General features: G+C 39.3%; 2 protein-coding genes across 5 annotated transcripts; both read left to right on the top strand.

Annotated features, from left to right (window-relative positions):
* Positions 1-9,257: 9,257 nt before the first annotated feature.
* LOC105267652 (sodium- and chloride-dependent glycine transporter 2) lies at positions 9,258-13,386 on the top strand. 2 transcript variants are annotated; one of them, XM_011306648.1, is made up of 13 exons: positions 9,258-9,593; positions 10,513-10,799; positions 10,856-10,938; positions 11,019-11,151; positions 11,211-11,345; positions 11,430-11,533; positions 11,660-11,784; positions 11,977-12,089; positions 12,172-12,300; positions 12,369-12,468; positions 12,536-12,636; positions 12,852-13,004; positions 13,078-13,386. In XM_011306648.1, the coding sequence occupies exons 1-13, from the start codon at positions 9,440-9,442 to the stop codon at positions 13,234-13,236; spliced, it is 1,776 nt and encodes a 591-aa protein (XP_011304950.1). In that variant the 5' UTR covers positions 9,258-9,439; the 3' UTR covers positions 13,237-13,386. The 2 variants fall into 2 exon arrangements, with proteins under 2 accessions (XP_011304950.1, XP_011304951.1); XM_011306649.1 differs by having other exon boundaries at positions 9,506-9,593; positions 10,496-10,799; positions 13,078-13,385.
* Positions 13,387-13,404: 18 nt separating this feature from the next.
* On the top strand, positions 13,405-25,192 carry LOC105267651 (uncharacterized). 3 transcript variants are annotated; one of them, XM_011306646.1, is made up of 6 exons: positions 13,405-13,586; positions 20,291-20,441; positions 23,416-23,556; positions 23,686-23,823; positions 24,023-24,169; positions 24,717-25,192. In XM_011306646.1, exons 1-6 carry the CDS (start codon positions 13,414-13,416, stop codon positions 24,885-24,887), a joined length of 921 nt encoding a protein of 306 aa, XP_011304948.1. In that variant the 5' UTR covers positions 13,405-13,413; the 3' UTR covers positions 24,888-25,192. The 3 variants fall into 3 exon arrangements, with proteins under 3 accessions (XP_011304948.1, XP_011304947.1, XP_011304949.1); XM_011306645.1 differs by lacking the exon at positions 13,405-13,586 and adding an exon at positions 14,971-15,231; XM_011306647.1 differs by lacking the exon at positions 13,405-13,586 and adding an exon at positions 19,598-19,784.
* The last annotated feature ends 820 nt before the right edge of the window (positions 25,193-26,012 follow it).

Genomic DNA, 26,012 nt, shown 5'->3' on the forward strand with positions numbered 1-26,012 from the left:
AGGACGGGGGATTTCGAGGTAAAGCGATTCACTGAGGTGCGGCGTTGGTCTCTCTATCTACCTCGTACACCGCTTGAGGGCTAGATTTGAGGCCTGATGCAATTAACGATGCATTGTTTGCCGTCATGACACGACGCTGACATGGTGGGTTCTCTCGTTACTTGCGATGAACACGGCTGCTGAGGAAGAGGCTGAAGACAGTTGACTTGGTTATGCTGATGTCAGACTTTTGGTTTTGGTGATTAGGGTGGGCTGTAGCGACGGGGATGTTCCCACACGCGTCATGAGCGATCGTTGCGGCTGTGGAATAAAAAATAAAAATAAAAAATCGTTAATCAAGTCGTAATTAGCCTCGTGTGAATATTTAGATCTTGATCATCTCACTAGCACTGTGGACATGGGATTGAGTTCCGGAGGATCAATGGACTTTTTGGTGGCATGTGGATTGAGTTTTTTTCGACCTCGACTTTTTTTTTCTTCTTTTTTTCTTTCTTTTCTGCGACCGTAAGACGTGTCATCGGTGTCCGAGTGAAGTCCTATCACCGATCCCTAATGCTTTTGTAATCCCCTCGTACCTCGGGACAGACTAGGTGGCGCAAGGGGGGACCCTTGGTAATGGCTCGATCTACAAGCCGAGATTTTCGTTTCGCAGTTTATCTGGCCAGTCTGTTGAACGTGAAGCCCACTCTCAGAAAGATAAAGGGAGAAGACCGGATGAATCGGTAAGATTACCCGGGACTGTGAGGATTCAGCAGAGGATTTCGTAACACAATGACTTGTCGCTGGGTTTTTCTAGGGAAAAGACTAGGTGTTATTTCGTCTTTCTCATTTTCCGTACGGTTTTCCATAATTTTTATCATATCTAAGTAATTCTGATATTTCACCGAATTTTAGAAAACCTTGAAAATTTTAATAAAAAATTATTCTCTAAAAATTTATAAAAAAACATTTTCATAAAAAAATTATTGATTTGATTGAAAATTAAAATTCATATTGATTGATATTACTGAATAAATGATTTTGTTTTGTCGATCGAGTAGGAGAGAATGAATTGAGTTATTTGGACAGTGAAAAAATCCGGCGAACGTCAAACATCGGGAAGTCGTTGATGACAGAAGGAAGTGAAAATTTGATTAACAAACATGGAACAACCATTGACTTTTTATCCCATTCGAAACACCGGCAATTGAATTTACAATTGTTAAATCGCAAGAATTCGAGGGCTGTCGAGACAAGTGCAAAGACTGTAAAGACCAATAAAAAAAAAGGTAGAAGTGAGGGGGATGAAGTGGAGGTGAGGAGAATGGCAGTGGTAAGAGAGGTGGAATATAGACAGTCTCACGGGAACGGTTTATTTAAGCGACCTCGGCTTTAACGGACCGTCGTTTCCTCTCCTGCCAACCCCCCAACCCTTCGGCATGGAGTGGCATAACAACATGCAGATTGGCCCAACGAAATTAGAAAGATAGATGTAAATTTGTGGGCCGCTTCGACCCGATACCAACGGTGAAGGAAGGCAATACTTCCGTTTCAATAGTATTTTCCGCTTTTAAAGTTGTTATCGAGCAGTTGTCGGGAGATCCGATTAATACATCCTGTTAAAAATTCTAGTTCCAATTTCCCCAGACCAATTTCGGAAATATTTACCCTGTTAAAATTTCACCGCAACACCACCAAAACCTGGAATTTTTCATTTTCAATTTCGAGAAATTGATCAATAAGTTTTCGTTTACATTTAATTAATTGATCACTGGAAATATAATCATCGATTTATTCCATTTACTCTTTTCATTTATAATGGTTAATTATTTAAATAACGAACTTGCGTTTTGGAGGGCAAAATTAAATAATCTGACGTGAAAATGAAAAAAAAATCAATTTTTCATCTTGACACCTCGAATGAGGACGATGGAGTGGGTTCTGCCGAATACCCAACCATCATTATCACGAGATGTATTCTCTTAGGCCAGAGGAGTCTCCTATAACAGTGTAATTACTGGCTAAGCCATAATTAGTGAAGCATAATTAAAGCGGAACGAAAGATGAACGATATCGTCTGTCGCTCGTTAGCCGACAGTTTTGCTGTCTGTATTCCACTGGATTCTCTCGTTCCTCTTTCACTCAATTCTACCCTCTCGTTCCCCTTGTTCCAACCCTCATCGTTCCATCCCTCCTTGTTCTGGTCCGGTTCCACAGTGACACTCCACTCTCTGTCTCTTTGCGGCCTCCGTCGTACCAGTTTCCATAACCGGGCAAAACGCTTCTTCCTCGGTGTGCAAGATTCGATTTCAGTTTTCACATCGTTAACTACAAAGCTTGACTTATTTCGCGTCATATTCACGTACCAATGTCTCTCTGAATTTATTATACTGAGAAATGGGGGAGGGTATATCAATCATTTAACAGGGAAAACTATTTTTTCGTTACTCCACTCGATGTCTAATCGATTCAATTCTCATCTCATTCAATTCTCACTTTCAATCAACTCCGAATGGAATATTTATAATTTTTTTTTTTGACATTTCCAATTTTTTAAGATCTGGAGAGATATTTTAAATATTTTTACTACATGTAAAATTCTGGTATGAAAAAGGACAATTAATTTTACGTTTTCGTGGATTTGTTCATTAATTTGAATGTTCTATATATTTTTTCTTGAGTGCGTCGTGAGCATCGTAAAAAATGTCGATCAATTCCTCGCAATGATCCCTCGACACTTGCTCGACTAAAAGACTCAAATCGGCAAGCACCCCCTCACACATCATTTCCGAAACTACCTCCAAATTCACCCCGAGACGAGTCATCCCATCAAAAAGGCAAACGGAGAAGTAATCGCCACGGAATAAAAAAAAAAATCCAGAATAAGAACTCTGGTCAGAGTCGTTGGATAACAGTCGGCAGTAAAAAGACAAAGAGCAACCCCGAGGGGTGATAAAAATCTGCCGCACCAATTCACCAACGAATAACCACGGGGTAAGAGGTTTTCAGGGTTGTGCAGTGAAAAATTCCACGTGTGGAGCAAGTGGACTGCAGGAGTTGGGGTTGCTCGTATTTTTCAGGATACGTGGGGTAGTTGTACCCCTGGAAAACGATCCCTCGATCGCAGACAATCCATCCTGGATGCGGTGAACACGGGACAGGCGTGGTTCCTGTGCCCGTTCCGCAAAATCGGTGGGCAATGTAAAAAAAAAAAGAGAAAAGAAAAAAAAATATAAAAAAAAAGAACTCACCCCCGCGGTATGAGAGACAAAGTCAGAGAAACCAAAAAACCACGGAGGGTTGTGTCGGGGGTGGAAATTGGGTGAATACAGTGACTTCGAAGGGAGATGGCCGACCGGAAAACTCCACCCCTTCTGGTGATCTTCCACCATCCCCCTTTACTGGCGGCATTAACTGGCCTTTTATACACACTCAGACTCTTCGGGGACAGTCGCTCGGTGATTCGACTACTTGCTGACGTCGGGAGGACATTATTCCACCGCGAGAGATCATCATCCTTACCCGTAGTCTTTCCGATCGGGTCGGGATGCCGGGAAAATGGGGATTCGATCGGCGGACGGGGGTTATGTATGCACTACTTCGAGGGATAATGGACTTTTTCATGCCGTTCGGGAATCGACTTCGTGATGGTTCGCCCACTGTCTTCGGATCAATCCCGTAAATTATAAAACTGGATTAACACATTGATATTTATCATAAATCACTCAAAATTAACATTAAAAACAATTTATTATTGCTATTATTATTAATACAATAATATTATTTGTTCAGTGATGGGAGAATTTTGAGGGAAAGAATCGAGACAATTCGATTTTTTTTAACGAAATCAACTCCGAAATTTATCCTAAATTATTCTATAAAATTATAAAAAGAAGAATTAAATAGGACGCGTGGATAAATAAAATCTCGCACAATAATAAACGAAAAAAAGCAATTCCACTCATCACCTGGCCTAATGAATTTTCTTTTCCCCGGGAGATAGCGGTATCATTGAAATGCCCATGTACTTTTTCGGAAGATTTAACGCAGCCCATTGCACCCCGATTCATTCGGTATCACCCGGGGTAGAGAGGGGAATTCGAGGGTGGAACCTACGAAATTCGATGTGGATTGATAAACGACCACGCTAAATTAAGTCATCCCACCCAGCAATTCCAAATTCACATATTCACCGGCGAATACAACGACTCGAATTTTTTTTTTCTACTCCCCAAACCCCAATGTATTTCGACGAGCTCTTGCTCTTTCACACAGGCTGTCTTTTTTTTTTTACTTTTTCATTCGAGGCAAACATTGCTGGTGTGATTTTGTTAACAAAGGCTGTGTAAACCCGGCTTAGAAGCGGCACGAGATTGGAATAGTACCTATATGCCTGGGATTACAGCTTTCCGCAATAACTTCAATTGATTTCTATACCGAATCCATTTTATGGGAAACTGGTACCGGATCAATGTTTTCTGTTTTCTTTTTTTCATTTATTTGACATGCGTTTCCATTATCCTGACATGATTTTTCTCCCTAGGGCGTTATTGTTATCGCTATTTTTGTGATGACTCAATCGGTGTTTTTGCGATAATTCAATCTTGTCGGTTATTGTGGATAAGAATTATTTACTCGTCTCTTTCAGTATTTTGATTTCTGGGTATTGTCGAAGAACAAGTGCCCGTTGGCAAGAGTATTCAATTGCAAATGCGAGGTGTACACGATTTAATTTTAATTCAGGGCTCTGAATAACATTAAGGGGGAAATGAGGGTTGATTGCGATGCTGGGGTTTTCGAACAATTCGCGAGATTTATAGGGGTGGGACTATAGGGGATCTTTAGTAGTGAATGTATACTTTTCTGGTAAATTATATGAAGTTCATGAGCAGAGATATTTACGCGGGAAATATCTTTGAGGAATATTCCCCTTTGTTTGGAGTTTTCCTCTTAATTTTCCGGATTGAATTCCGGGAATTTATCAATTCACGTGAGAATGATATTTTTCTGAAAATAAAAAATAATTGTTTACAATTTTTCAACGCCCAATAAAAATTTTGCCGATTCGCCCCAAAAAATTAAAACGAAAATTCTCAACAGTATAATTCGGAAATTCCAATTATCCCGATGATATAATCAATCGTCTGCGACTGCTGTTAGCAACTGTTGTGAAAAATGCAATTCAATCGAGCCAGAAAAAAAATGTGGCGATTTGTATGCGGCATAGTCTGAATTATTGATCCATAATCACTGTGATTCGATCAATAATTCCATTATAATTGAGTTGGAAAAAAGTCAATCAACGAATGTACACGCCACGACTTCTGGTTGAGAAGTATATAAGCCGGGGCATTTTGCATTCTACGATAAAAATGCCGGCAATTAATTAGAACGGCCCTTGGATAATTGCTTTTTACCCGGCCTGGATACTCGATGGTGATCGACGCTTTGGTTGAGAATAGAGGGGAGGGTCAGAAGCTGGAGTTGCACGCCATCGGAATTGAGGGGTGGAATTGCAGGGGGAGGTAATAGAAAAAAATATGCAAAGCCAAATTGGATGTCGGTTAAATGGACGTACCTGGGACGATGGATGTTAAAAAATCACGTGACGCCGACCCCAATGAATCCGCGGCTTGCCGCTGGCAAAAACAACGAGAAAGAACAATTAAAATCAATTAATCTTGTGGGCGAAATACGTTTTTTTTTCGGGGGGAATTAATTGGGAGAATCGATTCACGCATTCTCAATCCAAAAATTTTTAATATCAAATCGGCTGGTCATTATTAATACAAAAATATTCATAACTCCTGAAATTTCATTAATTCTTTTTTTTTTCATTTCATTAATTTCTTGTCAACTTCATTAATCATTAAAATGTCATGATTTCCTCTTTAGAAATATATTTAATTTCGCAGGAGAAAGATTAAGCAGCTATTAATAATAAGATAATTGATAATTACTATTTTTTTTTAAAGTTCTCTTACGATAGTCTCTCATGATAGCAAATAAATCAAAATCGTTAGTCATCTTAAATTAACATCAACCAGAATCTCCGATTTATTAATATTATAGAGAATTATCGGTTCATTAGTTGTTCATTCGCATTTTTAATTGGAGTAAAAAATTTATCCTGCGCTGTTGAAATTCATTGATTCACTTGAAATAAATCGTGGATTGAATAATAAACTTTATTCGATGGAAACTGAATGGCAGCAGTAGCCAAAGTACTTAAAAATCCGCGGGGTTAATGGTGATTTATTCGAGGCAATGACAGCCTCTCATAACAATTTATCCGCAATCTCCCGATAAACGATTATTCCCTCATGGCAAGATTTTTATTGTCATACCGATGGCGTGCCGAGAGTTGTCTAGCCATAAATGGGCTAAAACTCGTGTCGCGTGTTGTATGCATTATTTAGAGGTACGATATCTGTTCACACGTGTATCAACGTTAGCTATCAACCAATCGACGCCAATGGTGGCCGATGATTTCACGAGAGATTGTTGGCGCTCTCATAGAATTTCACTGATTTACTGGAAAATAAAAGGAGGTGGCGACGTATCCCCCAATCATTCTGGCTAATTTAATATTCCTCGGGTCACACGCGATATTGGAATTGAATCATACTTCATCACACCGAGAGAAAAGTCCAGTAAAAATTACCCAGAAATTACCCATAAAAAATTTACGAAATTTTTCATAAAAACCTTAAACCCCCTAATTTGTGAAATTTCATTAATAAATCATATTAATTTCTACAAGTTCTGCGAGAGTTCCTGAAATTTTAAAAAATTACCTCATGACTTGACCAACAGAAAAGTCAATCCATTTTCGATATAATCCGTCACATAAATTTATTCAGCAGAATGAATTTCTTTCGCAGAGCGCAGAATAATATTATAATTTTTGTCAAAGATTTCGCTCAAAGAGAAAACCGTTTTGAACATTATTTTATTTGTAATGAAAACAACGGTATTATTCAGTCAACCGAAAAACACGGAGATATGGCTCGGACAGGTGATTTGTAGAGTTGTACAATGTAATTATGATTCGTGGTCCACCGGCAAAGCTGCAGGCGACATGCCCTCCGTAAGCTTGATGTATTACGCATCTCTTATTTCACAATGCACCGAATCGGACACTGCAGCCCCTTCTGGACCACATGATATATTTTCCAGCTTTTAATGCATCAAGAAGCCCGAGGGTCTACCTATAGACAACGATCATACAACCCAAACAATTGTTTCCATTTTTCCAGAGAAAAACCGTAAAATTACACCCCCTAGATCCTCTACGCGCATTCACTAATAGCCGCTTGAGTTTTCCATCCTCTCATCGCTTTTTAACAAGGGATTCCTACGGATTTACCTTGCCGTAGGTTTTGCTCACTTCGTCATGTCACTCACCTCGGGTTACACCGATTTTCCGTGAAATAATAATCCAGTATGATCTTTGATATGGTTTTTGTGGAGAAGTGGAGCATGAAATCGGTGTTTGAAATCAATATTTCCATCATTCGCAGTTGTGAGAGCCGAGGAAAGGCTTCAGTTACTGCTAGGGACAGAAATGATTGAATGGAATGCCATCATGTATTTCTATTTCAAAGATTATTGACCATTTTTTATATTACTCTAGCCCATGAATTTTTTCTACAAAGATTTTTCATGCCATGATAAATAAATATTGTAATTTATCCGCAACACCAGAATTTCTGCAGGAAATGTAAATATGGGGGAATTCGTGAATATATAAGCATCTTAATTATCGAGGGAAGGCGGTAAATCCGTTCGATTAATCGCGATTGAATCGAGTCCTCTGGAGTATAACTGAGGACCAACCGCCAGACGAAGATTATTCTTTATTCCATTGGATCCGATAATCTCAGGGTACCAATACCTCCTTAACATAAGCCGAGGATCTCTTGGAGTGTTCCGAGTTGGGGAAACAACTGTTTTACCCATCCACGGCACTAGAGATGCATTAGAGCAATTGCGGAGTGGCCCTGAGAGGATAGTCGATGTCGGGGATGGTTCGAGAGAGATGCAACATTAATACATCCCGTCCCACAATTCACCCCCCAGGACCCTCGTCTACGTAGGCCACTCGACCATTTTACTTCTTCATTATGTATGTCCTCTCACGTACGAGTGGTTGCTTTTACGGAAAATATCCCGAGAAAATTTCTTGTCTCCTGACAATCGGGGAAGAAAACTCCGAATAACCTCGGGGTTAATGGATATTTCATTGTTTATTCCAAGGTAACGGCATACAATTAATCCACGGAGGGTAAATAATTGTTCTGTCAATTACCAATTAAACATTTCACCCTCAATTATTTATTACCTCATGAACATTCAATTTTGCACTATTTTCAGAATTTTAATAAATTCAAATTATCGAGTTTATAAAATTCAATTTCTCCAAATATCGTCACTATTAAAAGCCAATTAAACTATAGGAATCCCCTAGTTTTTTTTCTATTGATCCCAGTATTTAATATTTTATAACAATATTTTATAGAAGAAATTTTGTTCATTCAATTTGCCGTGTTCAGTCGTTCGCGATGAAGAACATGACTCGTGAGTCTCATTATTAATTCGGTATTGGTGTTATGAGCGATGGGGCTCATTAGAGTTTTGTTAATTACAGCGGGCTAATGAGTGCTCGCTCGGGGCATACGCTGGGATTGGAATAATCTGAGGTGGATGATTAAATTGAAATTATACCTGGTTTCAACTCTGGAGCTGCAATCTTTCGAGGGACTTCGACATCCGGATGAGACTCCGATGTCAATGTTGGAATGGACTTTATCGGTGCCAGAGATATCCTGAGACCCGCGACTGATAACACACGAGCAGATTTATGCACTCGCTATCGAAAATTCAGGGATGCTAGAGAAATGAGATCTTTAGTCTCGAAATATTGGACATTGCAGTTATTCAATTATTAAAAAAATAATCATAATTGTTGACTTATCGATTGACGTTCTTACATGCCTCACGAAAATAGTTAATAACAAAGCTCTCAATTGAATTTATTAAAATGTCAGTGAAGCGATCGTGAGAAAAAAATCCGAGAAGAAATCCACCGCGATGAGTACTCTGATATTCGGCGGTGAATAGTCCTCATGAATTTCTCTCTTCCTCAAACTTTTCCTACGGTAGATTGAGCGATCCACATCAATTTGCGCTACGAGCCCTATCAGTCTATTTATATAGCGAACGCCATAACGGAGGTGATTGCGCGATGCATGAAGACATTAGGGAATCTGGTCCAGCAGCTGAAGCATTGTGACAGTAGCAGTCCAGCCAGTTGTCAGTCAAGTTGTCTCCGCGTTGTAGTTGATTAGAGTGTAAATTCCCAACGATGATGTTGCAGATGTCCTTCCACAAAGCTCTCCTCTTCCACTGAGTAAATCAATCGCAATTCCCAATTGCAATTTGATCTTGAATCTTGATCATGACGACGAAAAAAATTGTACAGAACCAGGAGGAGGTGCCAGAGCGAGGCACCTGGGCCAGCAAAACAGAATTTATTCTCTCCTGCGCTGGTTATGCCATCGGAATAGGAAATGTCTGGCGATTTCCGTACTTGTGCTATAGAAATGGCGGGGGTGAGTTATTCCTTCTTGTCCCAACAATTTCATCCGAAATCATCAAGTGCACGATTCAACATGCTCTACATTTCATTGAAGTGCAATTACTTCGTTGATGCATGACCATCACTTTCGGATTCTATTGCATCTCTCGGTTGATTCTAGAATTTATTTTACTGGATTGGATTATTGAATTCACTGATTACTTTCTTACCAGTCAACAGCAACGATCAAGTCTTTAACGCCAAACACTTCCTCATTTTTGTCAATTATTCAAGTGATGATTGTCGCACGTGCTTTCGGAGGCACGCAACCTTGCGAAAAATGAACAATTACTGCCCACGCCAACGTCTGGCGGTCTCCATTAACGTTTACAATATTACAAGTAATTTCAACGATGAGATTCCGTAATGAGCATTTCTCGAGTTGTAAAGTCTATTCCGAGATTTTACAGTTTGTTGTTCAACGAGGTTTTGATTATCCATCATTGTAGTGGTAATAGGGGCTCAACCTAGGGCCCAACCGTTTAAAGTACATCAAATCCCTCGTGGAAATTGTATAACTCGTTCACTACACACTGCGTACTATTTTATTTCGGTGTCGAAATAATTTCCTGCTGAGGGAGAGAACAATTGAGTAAAAGCCATCATCGAATTATTTTAGATAAGCACGTACAACAAATTGACCACTGCCCTTGAACCATCTCGTTACTGGGTGTGAGGATTCAGCCATAATGAGGGGGAAAATGCAATGAGTAAAAGTTCATTTTTAGAAATAGTTTCGTTAATTTTGGACGTTCATTCTGGACGTTGCATTTAAGAATTGTTGGAACTTCCATCGTATATTCTTCCGTGAAAGTTCTAGAACTTCGGCGACTACTAAAAAAAATTCACATCCTTATTGGATAATTCTGTCACCAGCTGTTGTTCTTGCACAGGAGCTTTCCTTGTGCCATACCTGCTCTTGCTATTCCTGTGTGGAATTCCTCTCTTCTTCATGGAGTCCTGCATGGGACAGTTCGGTGGAACAGGATGCATCACGATGTTCAGGATGAGTCCGTTATTCAAAGGTGCTGGATTTGCGATTGTCATCGTGAATTTCATCTGCACGATGTATTACAATGTCATAATTTCCTATCCCCTCGTGTTCCTGTCGATGTCGTTCAAGGACAAGCTTCCTTGGGAGGACTGCGATAATCCGTGGAACACTCCAAGTTGTATAATGGTAAGACAGACAGATCCACCAATTCGATCTGAATCTCGTAACTTGAATCATTTCAGATCAACGACGTTCGAGTCGAAAATACAACCGAAGTCGAAGGACTCCTGCAGAAGGTCAGCACTCCTGCCGAGGAGTTCTTCAAGTAACAGAATTTGCACTTCAGTTATCACCGAATGTATCCCCTCCTAAAACAAGTACTCACTGATTATTTATTATTCACAGTAATCACGTTCTTGAAATTTCACCGGGGGTCGACGAAATCGGTGGCATCGTCTGGCCCCTCTTCATCTGCAACCTCATCTCCTGGATCGTCGTCTTCCTCTGCATTTTCAATGGCGTAAAAAGCGTCGGCAAGGTGAAATTTTAATTCAAGTCAAATCCAGAAACGGTTCCTGTGATTTATTTATATTCTAGGTGGTGTATTTCACGGCTACCTTCCCATTCTTCATCCTGTTTATTCTACTCCTGCGAGGTGTCACCCTTCCAGGTGCCTCGGACGGTATCTGGTTTTATATAACACCGAAGTGGTCACAACTTACTAATTTACGAGTAATCACTGACACGCAAGTCCACAATAAAACACCATTACACCATTCGGTCGACATTTATTGAGTGATTCTATTGTTATTGAAGGTTTGGGCTGATGCAGCTATTCAAATATTCTTCTCCCTGGGCCCAGGATGGGGTGGAATCGTCAATATGGCCAGCTATAATCAATTCAGAAATGATAATCGATTGTTCGTACTCAGTCATTCATTATTTCTGCAATGAGAAAGTTATTGTTTTCAATTTGGATACAACAATCTTCTCACTTTTTAGTGAATTATTTATCTCTTGGAATAATACTCAATGATAATCCACAGAGATGCCATTTGGATTCCAATCCTCAATTGTGGAACAAGTATTTTTGCTGGTTTTGTTGTGTTCTCGGTCTTAGGATTTATGGCACACAGAACAGGCTTGCCCATCGCAGCAGTGGCAACCGGAGGTTAGTAATTATTAAAGTAATCATTAAAACATTGAAAATTAAAATTGAAGCGTTGAAATATCAATGATCACAACAGAAGAACAAAATTCGTTGGATTTTCAAAATTAATTAAAACCCACAAAATTGAAAATTCATGTGCACTTATTACGGAATATAAAAAAATTATGACAATTTAATCGATTCTCAAATCAGGACCGTCTTTGGCTTTCGAGACGTACCCAGCAGCTCTCACGATGCTCCCCTTTCCCCAGCTGTGGTCTGTCCTCTTTTTCGCAATGCTCTACTTCCTGGGAATGGATAGTTGCGTGAGTAGCTCTTCTCCATTTGAAATATTACCCCAATTCCCAGTCAAATATGAAAATTAATCGTGGCTGTCCGTCATTCAAGTTCGTGCAAATCGAGGCCATCATATCAAGCGTCACCGACGCGTACCCGAATTTGAGGAAACGAAAACAACTCGTGGCGATGGGCTCAATATTCATTCTTTTCCTAGGATCTCTGATATTCGTGACAAACGTGAGTGGCTGCCACTCCCTGCCGCAATTAAATAAATAATTCGATTATTAATCAATCTTCCTCCTCAGGGTGGAATGTATCTTCTCCAAATGTTTGACTGGTACGCAGCTTCTGTCTCTGTGATATCCATTTGTCTAGCTGAAGTAATCGTTGTCGGATGGACCTACGGTAATCACTTGCATCCCCATTACTCTCACTAATATTCATAATTTATTAATAAAAATTATGTCTTCAGGCTGTGACAATTTCGTGCGAGACGTTGAGTTCATGTTGGGTAACAAATTGAACCCATGGTGGCCATATTCCTGGAAATACATTACTCCAGTCATCCTGACGGTAAACAATAGTCATTAACAATAAGTCACGATGTACTCAATGCGATGGGGAATTTTGTACTCGCATCGCAGATAAATATGACTCTTCGTGATTTCTGTCCATTTATTGAGTATTATAGGGGCTGAAAAAAGTAGAGGGAAAGTCCGGGTAAAAGATGGGAGAAACGAACAGAAATCACGATGTCATTGATGAATCGATTGGATCTTTATTTGCAGTTGATATTCGCCACGACCATTGTATTTAACACGCGAATATCATACAATGGTGTTCAGTATCCTGAGTGGGCAGTCTTTCTGGGGTGGTGCTCATGCATGGTGAGCATGATTTGCATCCCTGGGTACATGATATACTTTCTCCTCACTACCAAGGTTCGACGAGAATTTAATTCTTCATTGTCTTTTGGTTCCAGCCTAGTGCAATTAATATTTATTTTCCCATCAGGGCTCATTTAAGAAGAGATTCGAGGTGGGCACGAGCCCCACCCCAAAATGGGGCCCCCAGAAAGCTGGGGACCGAGAAGCGTGGAAAAGATATCTATCAGGAACAACGAGCGATCCAGAGCTCTCCAACATAAACATCATAAGGATCACAAGTCTCTGATGAATGGAGAGAAGATCTCACGCATCAGGAATGGCGCCATCAGAATTCATCTGTCTGACATGTTAACCTAAGTTAACCTAATTATGAATCATAAGATTTTAGGGGTGTAATCAAAATTATTTGTACCGAGTTAACATTGTTTTCCAAATTTTTCTTTTGTGGAATAAAAATTGAGCAATGACTGAGAACACGAAGACCACTCGGTTCGATGAATCGAGGAATGAGTTGAGTGTCAGCAATAACGAGCCGAAGAAAAAGAAAATTAAGAGTAAAAAACTGATTTTTTCATCGACCGTCGATCCTTACGATTATCCCTTGAGATGGTGGGAAGTGAAGCCTTTGAAATACGCGTGAGTAATTGAAATCCTATTTTCTGTCTGAGTATCAACAATTGAACTTTAGAAGACAGTAATTTTTCAATGAATCTCTTCAGAAATCGTAAAATTCTTTTTTTTTGTTTGGAATCAATTATCGAGAAGAAAATCTGCATTGAACTGCATCAATTACGGCACGGAATTATCTATTTATATTACGAAATTGCGCATCCGAGGAAACGGAAGGGAGTGTACAACCGAATGAGTTGGGGTATCAAAACATGAAAAAGCTGCCAACTTCGGCACGAACTCCTCTCCAACCCTGAAAAATCGATCTCTGGGTTTTCCGGTGCTCGTTTTCAAGGAGTCAAGTGTGCCGAAGTGGTTTGCATTACTCGGGTGCTAATCACGCCATCCTTTCTTATAAAAAGTCCAACAGCTTTCGAGGAATTCATTCAATGTGGATTATACCGTGTGGCCCGACAGGCGCTGATCGATATCACTTTAATCTTGAAAAAGTCTTATTTAACCTTGTGATTCTCTTCGCCGTTTTCACTTTCAATCGAGAAAAAAAAGTTGATGAAAACTTCTTCATCTCTTCCGTAGATAACGGGAACGAAAACTGAAACTAAATGGAAAATTAATTAATGGCGAATTAAAGCCGATGGCTTTTCGTTTAATTATGACAATGCAACCTGAGGAAAATTATTTGTTCTCTCCCAGCTGTGGATTTTATCTGTTCTCGAGCCACCGGGATTATAGAAAACTTGTCAATTGTCAATGTTTATATTGAAAATTCAAGGAGTGGGGGTGATGCATTTATTTGTGAATGAACACCTGAATTTTCAGACATATCCCGAGAATTCAATTTGCAATAAATTGAAAATTCAGGGAAGTTATTGCCAAGGTTTTCTTAATTTCGAATTTCAAATGCAATTTTCTGCAATGCGAGGGGTACAGTACAGAGTATTAACCCCCGAAGATGGCGGCCCGAAAGCTCGTGCTTCCCTCCGATTTCAATAAAATATCGACTCCCCGGGTGAAATCGGGGGAATTAATTTCCAACACATACGCTGAGAAATAAATAGGCAGTTTCTCCTGTTGTGAAATCACACGCCGCATGAATCGCGTGTTGTGGGTGGCATGCCGTCTGGCTGCCTAAACAACATCCACAACGTGCCATGATGCCAGGTTATCCACAATCCCGGTGCTTCATCGTCGACGAGAATTGCCTGTCCGTGGGGTTTACGTGCGCTGAAGTTCTCGCATGATCCCGTGGATACGACTGTTTTGTGAGCGACGCCGAAGGCGTTGGACTGGGTGAAAATTCCCCGACGGCTTTCACCACTCGAATCATTTCCGCGGAATCGCTGATAGCGTTCGCTCATACGCGTTCTCAGGATTTTAAAAGGATGTTGAGAGGTGTTCGCGTGAGTTTTTACGAGTGACGGAGAAATCATCTGGAGATGATTCCACCAACGGGCGATGGATTCTGGGCGACGGTCGAACTCCTGGTGCACGCCATACCGGACGCCAGGGGAGATCGTTTTAGTGATGATATTGAGGACTGGCTGGAGACTGTCGCCAGTAAAGTCGAGGTCATCAGGGAGAGGAAGAGGAGGGTCAACCCTCAGGATGATCAGGATCTCTATCCAGGGTATCGTCCCATCATCGACTGCAGGTAAACGCATTTTTTGCCGGGGGTCAATTATGGAATCCCCGGGAAATCGGGGGTTCCCTCAGCGGCTAACATTTTTTATGGGTATTGCAAATAATAAAGAAATCTTCAGATTTCGAAAATAATTACAAATCATCCGTTTTGATCAGAAATTATGATTTTTTAAATTAATTGAAATTCAAAAATCATTAGAAGCCACAAAAATCATCGAAGTCCGAAAAATTCAAGAGAAATCACGATTTCAGATTCGTTTTGAAAAATCAGGGGAAACCAATCTAAAAATCGAAAAAACGAGAGATTTCGCGAGGAAATAAATGAAGAAATTATTTCATATTCGAATTAATTACTCAGGAATTTCCGGAATTTCTGGGGAATCGTCTGCTTGATAGACAGACGATAAAGTGCGGCTTCTCACTGAAATTCGGCATCTACTTTACCTTCTGCCGTGACGATATTTAATTTCTCTCATCTTACCAACCGACGAACGTTCGAATTTTTTGTTAAAATTTTTTCAATCCCATCCCATCATTCTCCAATCAATTTTGTAATTAAAGAATGAAGTTCGGGAGCATAAATCGCAAGTAAGATGTTACACCTTGCAATTTCCACTGGGGAAATGAAGCTACACTCGCCCACAAGGAGATGCCGTAAAGTCAGTGATTTCAGTTAACCGCACGTTCACCAGAGATTATCGTAACTTCACCGTGAGCCTCCGCATTCCTGAAAATTAATTGGCGCCCCAATTGAAGGAAGTCATTTCGAGATTACACGATGCGTGACATTGCTAGATAACATTATCAAATTTACACTCGAACAATTTGACTTGGAATGGCACCACGTGTGCGATCAAACGACGACGGAATAGCGCCCGAGAGGTACTTTAAACGTTAACTTTTAAATTTCGTTTGACGACACAACTTTTTGGATGAACAAGAGAACTTCCGTGAAAGGACACACGTGGGTGGGAAAATGTCAAGGTTTTTCGCTCCATACGCAATCATTCGGTGACCCAGTCAGTAATTCATACTGGGGTGGTACTATCAGGAAAGATGATTGATGAGGATTCAGAGGTTGAGCTAAATTAGTGGAAATTTCCTAGAGATAATTCAAATCGTCTTCAGAGGTGATTAGAACTCGTGTGACTGGCAATCTAATTTTTTATCAATATTTTTTGTTTATCGCTCTATTGAAATTTCATGAAATAATTGTTTTTGGGTGATGATTTTAATCTCGTCCCTGAATTCGAAGTTCTCTACACGATTTATTCATCTGGAAACTTCAACGGATGTTTTATTATATAAAAATCTCAGAAGTTTCTAGAGTGGGTGGGCTAAAAATCTGTTCTAATATCCAATAATTCCAGAAACAACAATTAGGAGTTGAGATGAAAGTTGGGAAGTTGTGGATTATTTCTGGGAATGTTTTCAATACTCCAGAGAAATGGCTGGACTCGTTGGTGATGAAAACTGTGTGGAAGTTCCACCATACAGTGGGTGAAGTACGTGTCTCATTCCAAGGGAATGTACTCCAAAATCGATACTCGATTTCTCATGCACCTACACTTACCTTCGATCACGCTACATCGGGGCAATATCAGTTTAAGTTGAGTTATAGACCTCATCGAGTATTCAAATGCGTATACGTCAGGTATCGAGTGGGTGAATATTTGAAAATTTCATCATTCAATAAAAAATTTGATGGTCCATCGAGAGATCCGTTGAAAAATTCTTCAACAATTCTGCAGAATCTACAGAATATTGAGAAGTTCGACCAACCCTCGAAATCTAGATCTTTAAATCTACCCGCAATAAACTGTTAGAAAAAAACAGGAATTTCATTACTTTTCTATTTAATTTGAGATAAATTGAAATTTGAAATTCTGAATAATTGATAAAATACCGGTATAAAAAAGAATTTAATTCTTCCATAAGCTTTTGCTTTTTGGCGGAATGTCTTAATGCCACCCCCGCTGATAACCAGAAATACTCACTGAGATAAAAAGTAGAGAGGCCGATTGCAGTTCACCTCCAAGTTGTCCCTATCAATGACGAGACCATTGAAAGCATTGAAATTCCTCCCGTCTGACCATGTGATTTTTTTTCTCCTTTCACCTCGGGTGCGGACAATTTGTCGGAACTGCCCACCCCATTGCCAACTAACAAAAACAAAGGCGACATGAGGGTTGATGGGTGGGTGGGTGATGTGAGGATATGATACACACAATTCAGGGAGGAACTGAAGGACCTTGGCTGTCTCTCCTCCATGTGAGAGGGCATAAATCCCCCTAGTCCTCCCTCAACCACCACCCCCTTACCACCCCAAATAATCGATACTCGATCGTCCTTCCCCATGTCCCACATTCGTTGAACCTGTCCCACTGCGGCATGCACTCGCCATTACGCCTGCATTATCTATTTGTTTTTTTATCTCCTATTCGTCTTCTCGTTGTGTCACGCTCAGGAAACTCAAACAGACGAACGTTTCCAACGATTTCATCGTATTTTTTTTTTAACGTGTTTTTTTTTTACTTATTTCTATTCCGTACTCTGCACTACCATCAAACCCTCGCCGTGCCCTCCACCCGACGGCCATTCTTCTTTTTTTTTTCCCCCTTTTTTCCCTCTTTACTCCACTTCTATGAAACAACTTCTTGGCATTTGGTGCACATTCTGCCTATTTTTACGTTATCCAAACGCAAATAAAAATTCAGTCGTAAGAGTCTCGTACTGTCGTAAACATGGTCGACCTTCATGAATTTCTCATTCTCGCATTTTGGTAAAAAAGAAATGGAAGAATTGTTTATCGGTATTGCAAAGAAGCGAATGTTTGGGAACAATTACGGGACCATCCACAATGGGGAATCGTAATCTCCGAATGTTTGTAGGAATGGAAGAGAATAAATTTGAAAGACGTTTTGCGGATATTTTTCCCGAAGGAGTAAAATCCAGAAATCTTGGAGGCATTGCCTTCAAATTTCAAAAAATCGTGAATGTTCAATTATTTTTATGAAGGTGGTGAATTAATTCTACATAGAGTTCTGTAAAAGTCGTCTGTTGGGAAAAAATGACGGGACAAATTTTCCGGTCATTTATGTTTACGGAATATTCACAGAACTTCAATTTTCACTGACAATTCCTCTTCAATTTTATCTCGCAACATGAATTCTATTTCTATGAATATTTGTATAAATTTTGGGTTAAAAATAAAAAATGGCAGGTAAAAAAATTTAAACGAAAAACATTACGGGATAAATAAAGAGGCAATAATTCAATTGCTTCCGGTAATTTCCATTGAGTCTTTCTCGTCGTATAATAGAGAGAATTCGATAGTCATTCGGGCGATAATCAATTCTTCAACGATTTTCCTGAACATTCCAATTAGTTTCAATTGGCATCAACCAATGAATAATTCTCCGACATGAGCACTCCTCGATCAATTGTCGCCAGCACTCCCCTATTTATCCCATTCGTTAAAAATGAGATAATAATCTCGATTAAAACCGCGTCACTCGATCAATCTCCGATTAATCGCCATAAATTTCACAGTCGTGTTCTAATCCTCAATCAATGTCAACCGATTTTATTCCCAGAAGAAAATGGATAAATAAAATAAATTATAAAAGACTGTGAGGCGGACGGATTATCGGTCTTTCCACCCCAATAACTTCCGGTGTACATATTTGCCGATAAAATAGCATCAATTACGTAGCGTCTGCGATCTGTTCTCTCCACTCCACATTTTCCGTTGTTTATAAATACCGGAAAATTTTCGGCTGCTATCTCTAACGGATCTCCCTTTAATTATTTAATCAACTGCCTGAAAAAAAAGACAATAATCTCGAATAAATTAACTGTGTCCCTGATCGTGAATCCCCATAAATGGAGGTAATTTCAGGACTTCACGTGTCTGGAGCTAAAACTCCAGCGGAAATTTCCATCTAAAATTGCCCAAGCCTCGTTTATTAACAATAAAACCGCGGAATGAAACCCGAATCCTCGGATTCTCGCAGTTCACCGATTGAACTCTCGCGTGTACTCACAATTTCAAGAGTTTGCCATGTTATTAAGGTACATTAAAGTCCATTACAACTTGAGGATCAATTTCGAGTAGTTTATAATTTCATCTTTGAGCAACTAAATTCGTCTTAAACAACTCTTGATGAGTCCGGTGAGACCGTTAAGTTGTCGATAAATTCTTGACGTCATGGGAAGGTCATGATAACGCGTTGGGACCGACGTAAACGCATCAAAAGTCATTGCTGTCATACACATGGGATAGTTTTACCGCCCGCCTGCCACCCTCGCAACTTCGAGGCCTCTAAGTCACGAAACCTTATTTCACGTGAATTTCTGACTCAGTCGAGCACAGAAGTTCGTCGAATGTGGAGTTGCTCGATACAACTATCGATAAATCGGTATCAGGCTGTTTCGGTGATTTTTTTCAGTGACGAAAATCCATGGAATTTGAGATTACCCGTAGAAATCTATGGATTTATCGTAGAGTCACGCGGACACGTCATATCACTCATGGGGAGATACCATCGTCCGGCGAATGACGTAAGATGGCCACTGGAGATTAATGGGGCAATTAATTTAATTAGTTTTATTATACGTCGTAATATACGGTGAAATTAAATCTGTTGACACATGGTCGGTGAGTTTTTACGAAATATCACCTGAACTAAGCGAAATTGCCTAATTTTGGTGATTACCTTTTTTGAAGCCCTCGATTTGATGGGTAATAAAGGTCATTACAAAAATTTTATTATTTCCGCTAGTTTTGGAAATATTTCCGAACTCAGTCTCGTTTCACCGTTTCACTACTCATATTTTGCGAAATATATTTCAAATACATAGGATTGTCTCTATATTTTACATAAAATATGGGTACAGACGGTTTTGTAATGCAAGTGTGCAAAACTGCACTTTTCGCACGTGCAAGTGACTCATCCGATTTTACAAAGAATTAAATTGTAAAATTTTGGGCGATTTTTGAATGAAAAAAAAATATGTACCGTTATATTAAAAATAAAATAATTGATTTTTATTCGATTTGATTGCAGCTTCAGCAATCCCCCGGTAAGATCCAAGCTGGAGATGCTGATGGGCAGCAATGTCGTCAGACTGACGGACCGCAGGTACATGCTGAAACTCATGGCGAGGATACGACAGGATTACGAGAACCGGCAGCAAAGTAGGATCGAGGAGAGAAAGGTAATTAATTAATTATTATCATCAACTTAAAATTTTTGCACCACCAGCGAATGACTTATCACCGAGGAAAAATAACGGAATTATTCATTCTTTATTTAAATTATTTAATTTTTTCATTACTGATTCATTTATTATTTCAATTATTTCATATTAATTCATACCGATGAATCCCGAATGATTATTAAAATTTAGTGTCCATCCATTAAAACCGAAAATAATTAAAGAACGGATCGTCGACTTGTAGTACGAGTCAACGGTATGTTCATCCGACTAGTCAGTCCGGTCTATAAAATCTTCCAATTAAAAAAAACCCCCCAAAAATTCAATTCCCTTCTGAGTACAAAATGATAGATCGTAAAGCTTCCCCGAAAGTTCGATGGAAATGTCAAATTCCTTTTATCTCTTATATTCTTCAGAGAACTCGTCCGAATATGTAGGTCGAAACAAATAGATGTCGGTGCGAGGGGAGAGGGTAGATTGAAATTTTTTGATATCCACGAGACTGTACTCCACAGAGCCCTGAATGTTTTGTTCCTAGGGAATAATCGAAAAATAAATTGAACCGTTTACTCCCTCTGCGAGCAAGAAGCCCCGGATTTTCGCATTAATCCTCCGCATGATCGACTTAGCATTAAACTTAACGACTCCTATTCGTAAATCGATACAATCCAATATTCCCGGTCTATCATATGTCAGTACTAGAACGGACTTGAAAAAAAAAGCGAGTAAATACGAGGATAAAGAGGATGTGTTATTATTTCAGCTGAGAATTTCCAAAATACTTTGTATTTCCAACTCTCTAACTTCACTTATCTCCTGTTCCCATTTCTTCGGTTCATTATCATCAGGAAATTTTCATTTTTCGTATTTTCGTGTATTTACTGACTGTTCGATGATCACTGGATACTCACCTGGATGACGGAATTTAAATTGTAATGTAAGGGATACGGAAATGTGTGTTGCATGCGAGTCGGCCGTTTTGTTGGTCCCCTCAACCCCTCGGGTTGATGATGGGCTTTGGCTACCCGCCATTTCGATGCACAGGCCAATCTCAACCCCGATGACTAAGTGAAACGGTACTTTAAAGTACTTTATGAGTATTTTCTGATCGCGTGTCAGCGCCGACACGGAAACCACAGTGTGTGGCTTTACACTGCGACTCTATCGCGTAATGGAAAATTTTCGTTTTAGGAAATGGATTGGTGAATGAATGGGGAAATTGAACATTAATTGTCATCAATTGTCATCAATTGTCGTCAATAGTCATCAATAGTCGTCAATAGTCATCAGTTGCTTCATTGCATCGCGGTATTTACCGCGGAATTCTCGGAATTTGATTTTTCGTATTGCTTACGTGAAACGCTTTACGAATTCAACGGATTTTCTGCGACGTAAATGTACTGACCATTGAAAATATTTTTTACAAGCACATATCCAACTTCAATTATTTTAATTATATTTGCATTTTCTTCGGAATTGCTGAGACAAATCTGCAAGCATCTGCATGGATTTTTAGCGAATAATTACCGGTCGCCGCTCAAATTTTCAGAGTCCCTTCCGTAATTGGTACGCAAATTGTGGGTACGGTAATTTTTATTGAATATTTCTTTCCGTGTATTGACATCTCTCTGGCGCCAGGCACGAATGCTCTGGAAGACCTAGTGCGGAAACCCAATTGCGGTGTAAAAACTTTCGGAGGATTCCACAGAAACGAGAATCGAAAAATTGATAATTCTCTTTCACCTAAACCACAGATTCTCCGTCATTCATAATTTTCCCATTTCCGAGAATTCCATGAGAAAATTCAAAAAAGATTACTCCTAAAAAATAAAAGTGATCAATTCTCATTATCAATTCAAATACCGCAATCAATAATTTATAAGTTTCCAGTAAAATTCTTCGGCGCATGTGAATTATCTTTCGCCCTCGAATCCCACATGAGGAACGCAAGACCAGTAATTACCCCCCACTCGTCCTCAATATTCAAAACGTGTTTCGAATGCACATAATCCTTATAACAATAATGAGGGAAATTTGAATCCCGGAAAAAATATCCCAGGTAAAAAATATCCCACACATTCAAAACGTGTTAAAACTCGCTCAATTTAATTATTTTTTAATTTAATTATTTTTTTCGTTTTTTTTTTCAGAGGCTCTAATTTTCCTATGGCCTATCAAATTGGGTGGGTTTTAACACTTTTTGGGTGTGTGGGCTATTTTTCTGGGGATATTTTTTCCTTCTACCGGGAAATTTAGCCCTGGGGCAGATCGCCTCCCCCAGAGCAAAGTCCATTCATTGGTCTGACCACCAGTTCCTGGTATTACTCCCGCCGAAGTAGCTCCAACTCAGAACCCCAACAAGCGTCAATATTTTCCTAATTACTCCGAGTAACTTTTCACATTACGTCACCATGAAAGTATCAAAATTCCCTTTTACGAGATTAATGAGGAAAACAGTGAAATGGACGACCGAGTAAATGAGGGAACGGGGAGAAAAACGATTTCTCTGTCATTTAGGGTTTTACTGATGGGATCAAAGGTGAGGTTTCAACCCACGCAAGTTATTTCAAATCCATTCCATTCGTAATGTTTCTCTCGATTGGACTCAGGACAGTGGATCGTCTTACCAACGTTATTTCTGTTTGTATCCGAGAATACGTCTGGTTGTTTCTGTTTGCTTCCTGATGCTCTCGAGTTTTATTTATTTTCCCCCACTGGAATTTTATCCGACAAGTTCTCCCGGTGGCAACATATTCGATGTAGTCTTCATGTATCTCTTCTCCTATCATGAAAATATTATGTAAACAATCAAATATGTAATAAACAGACCAATAAATGTAATAAATCAAAGTATTGTCTAATAAAATTGAATTTGAAGAAGAATTATATATTTTTAAATAAATAATTGAAATTTAAATTGCGGCTAACGGGGGTTTAAGTATTTATCACTGTAGAAGATGAATTTTTTATCTAGAAAAATGAACTGATGAGGACGAAGATGATGATCCTGAACCGCTTGATCCCGGTGCAAGAGGCACCTGTGGAAATCCGGAGGTATCCACTCTTCCAGCTCTACTTGTACTGCGACGCAATCATCGAGGAGAAGAGGAAAAAGGTGAATGAATTCCCATCGCGTAATAATTTCACGAATTGTTCGATAATTTTTTCTTACCGTGTGGAATCTGCCTCAAGGTAATCATCGGCTTTTGGTAATTTATGTCATTTTTTTGGGGATAATCTGCAGAGATCACCGAAGCAGATAAAAATAGCGCAGTCCTTGTACCGTAATCTCTATCCGCACACCGAGACAGAGGAGAAACTAGGGACTGAGGAAACAGAGGTTTACATGAAACGCGTTCACGTGAATGGATCCCCAGAATTGGTACACAATCTCTTCATTTCAAATGAATTCACAAAGCTGAAGCCAAATAAAAAGTTTATTTCATTTACATTGAAACAAAAATCGGATTATGAAAGTATTGATTGTTTTTTAAATCTTCTTTTACCAATCAATGGCTTTTTTTTTTGATTATGTAAGAAAGGTGCAGTACAGAATCATTCAATCATTTATTTGCATTCAGGTACCTCTGACTGCTGAGGAACTGGCTGAAGTGAAACGAGAGGAGGAAGCAGAATCAGACATTGTCAACGGGTACATGCTCACCCAGGAGGAGTACGACAGGCTCCATTACGAAACCGCTGCAATAAAGGATCTCCGAGAGGCACAGGTGGGTGCAATATTGAGCAATTAACAGGTTTAACCAATACGCAATTAGCTGTTTGCTCAGAGACGTCACAGAATTTAATTCTACCGACTACCACTCCTACTCCTACCTGAGGTTAAATTCATCCGAACGTTGGATAATTAGTCGATAAGAGTAATTAGAAAATCCCGGGGGGTTTGAGGGAGTTCGCTTTAATCCGCATTTTTATTTGGTTGATTGAAGTCGTCGGAGATACAGATAATCTCCGAGTGAACTATCGACTGTTGTTATCAACTCGATTATAACAGTTCGAAGAGCATCAAGAGACATCTCTGAAGAGTTATGATTTAAACAAATAAACTGTTATTTTATTGTAGCAATGCAAACGCGAATTATTTTAATAGTTAGAAAATTATAGATTTTTTGCAATTATCATTTGCCATTTTTTTTTATATCTAATGACTACCAATTGAAGAAATAATGAACACGAAGGGGTGAATGAATGAGTGAATATATCACGATTTTGATGAAGGAATTGGGGATTTGGTCTAAGTGCATTTATTGTTGACAGAACGTGGAGGATATGTATGCTAGAGCTCACGAAATCCTGGGGATTCTTTACTCCTACGTGGATGATGGAAAGTATAAGAAGCCATTGAAGGAGGAGTCATCTGCGTCATCGCCAGAGGGTCAAGAACATGTCGATGAACCTGAGACAGCGCAGTCAACAACGCAGGATTAACGTCCCCTTTTCGGCGTAAAAATCATGACTTGCTCGTTCACTCGGGAAAATTCATCGCGTCATATTTACGGGAGGGGATTGCAGAGACTCTGAGGTGATTTGAGTTTGCTATTCATGGAGGGTGAAGGACCGGGCTGTTGGGGGATATCAAGATGTCCATGCAAATGTATTGCTGGAGATGGTAACATTGTCAAGCTGTCTGATGAATGGTGATAAGAAGTGGAGGAGATTTAATTTTTATCGCACGTCATGCCTTCAAGATGTGGGTAGAGATAAATGGAAATAAATCATTTTTTTCAACTGATTATTCAATTTATTATTGTATTGTACATTTTCATTGGTTTCCCAATGTTACGTTTATCCAGAGAAAAAATACGGAACAAATGGGAAATTATTTGTTAACGAATTCCTAAATTAATTACCCCTCGATATTGAATATTTGCAATTAGACGGTTGACTCTCATTAGCAGGGTCATTTTTTATTTCTTTTTTTTTGTGATTATGGATTGTTTTCATTACACAGGGGACCACCCATGGGCTTGGTGAACCAGATGTAAAATAATGCAGGGCACATCATAAATTAATTAGGCTCAGCTGCGTAATCACGTTATAAACAGCATGTGTGCACATTTCCAGGGAACAGTGGGTGTGAATCAAAGAGCGCTGGCAGGTTTTCCGTTTCATAATCGGACTGAATTTTCTGCATTGTCTGCGAATGTACGTCAGAAATTACCTCAGATGCATCTCTCAGAATTTAATCCGATAATGAGACCATTCAGATTTGCTATTTCGATTCCTGGAAATTTAAAGGAGTCGTCTTCATATATTCCATATTCTCACACGGGGAGAAAGGTGTAATCAAATTACTCTGACTTTTAGTTATCGTATAACAAATTGCCTGTGATAGTTTTGTTTCTATCAAATTATAATGATAATCATGTTTTTCTAAGACATTTGTAGAAGACAATGGATTTTCTTTTCGTGATAAATAGAAATTCTCATGAATACTGCAATGATTGCGAATGTGGGGAATCATTGTTGAATGCACAATTGGAATTCATTGAATGTCATGATTAGTTATTGGCAGTGAACAAGATTATTCTCTGGCCTGGAAATGCAATTTGT

The sequence above is a fragment of the Fopius arisanus genome, unplaced genomic scaffold (assembly GCF_000806365.1).
Source record: "Fopius arisanus strain USDA-PBARC FA_bdor unplaced genomic scaffold, ASM80636v1 scaffold00049, whole genome shotgun sequence".
Lineage (NCBI taxonomy): Eukaryota > Metazoa > Arthropoda > Insecta > Hymenoptera > Braconidae > Fopius > Fopius arisanus.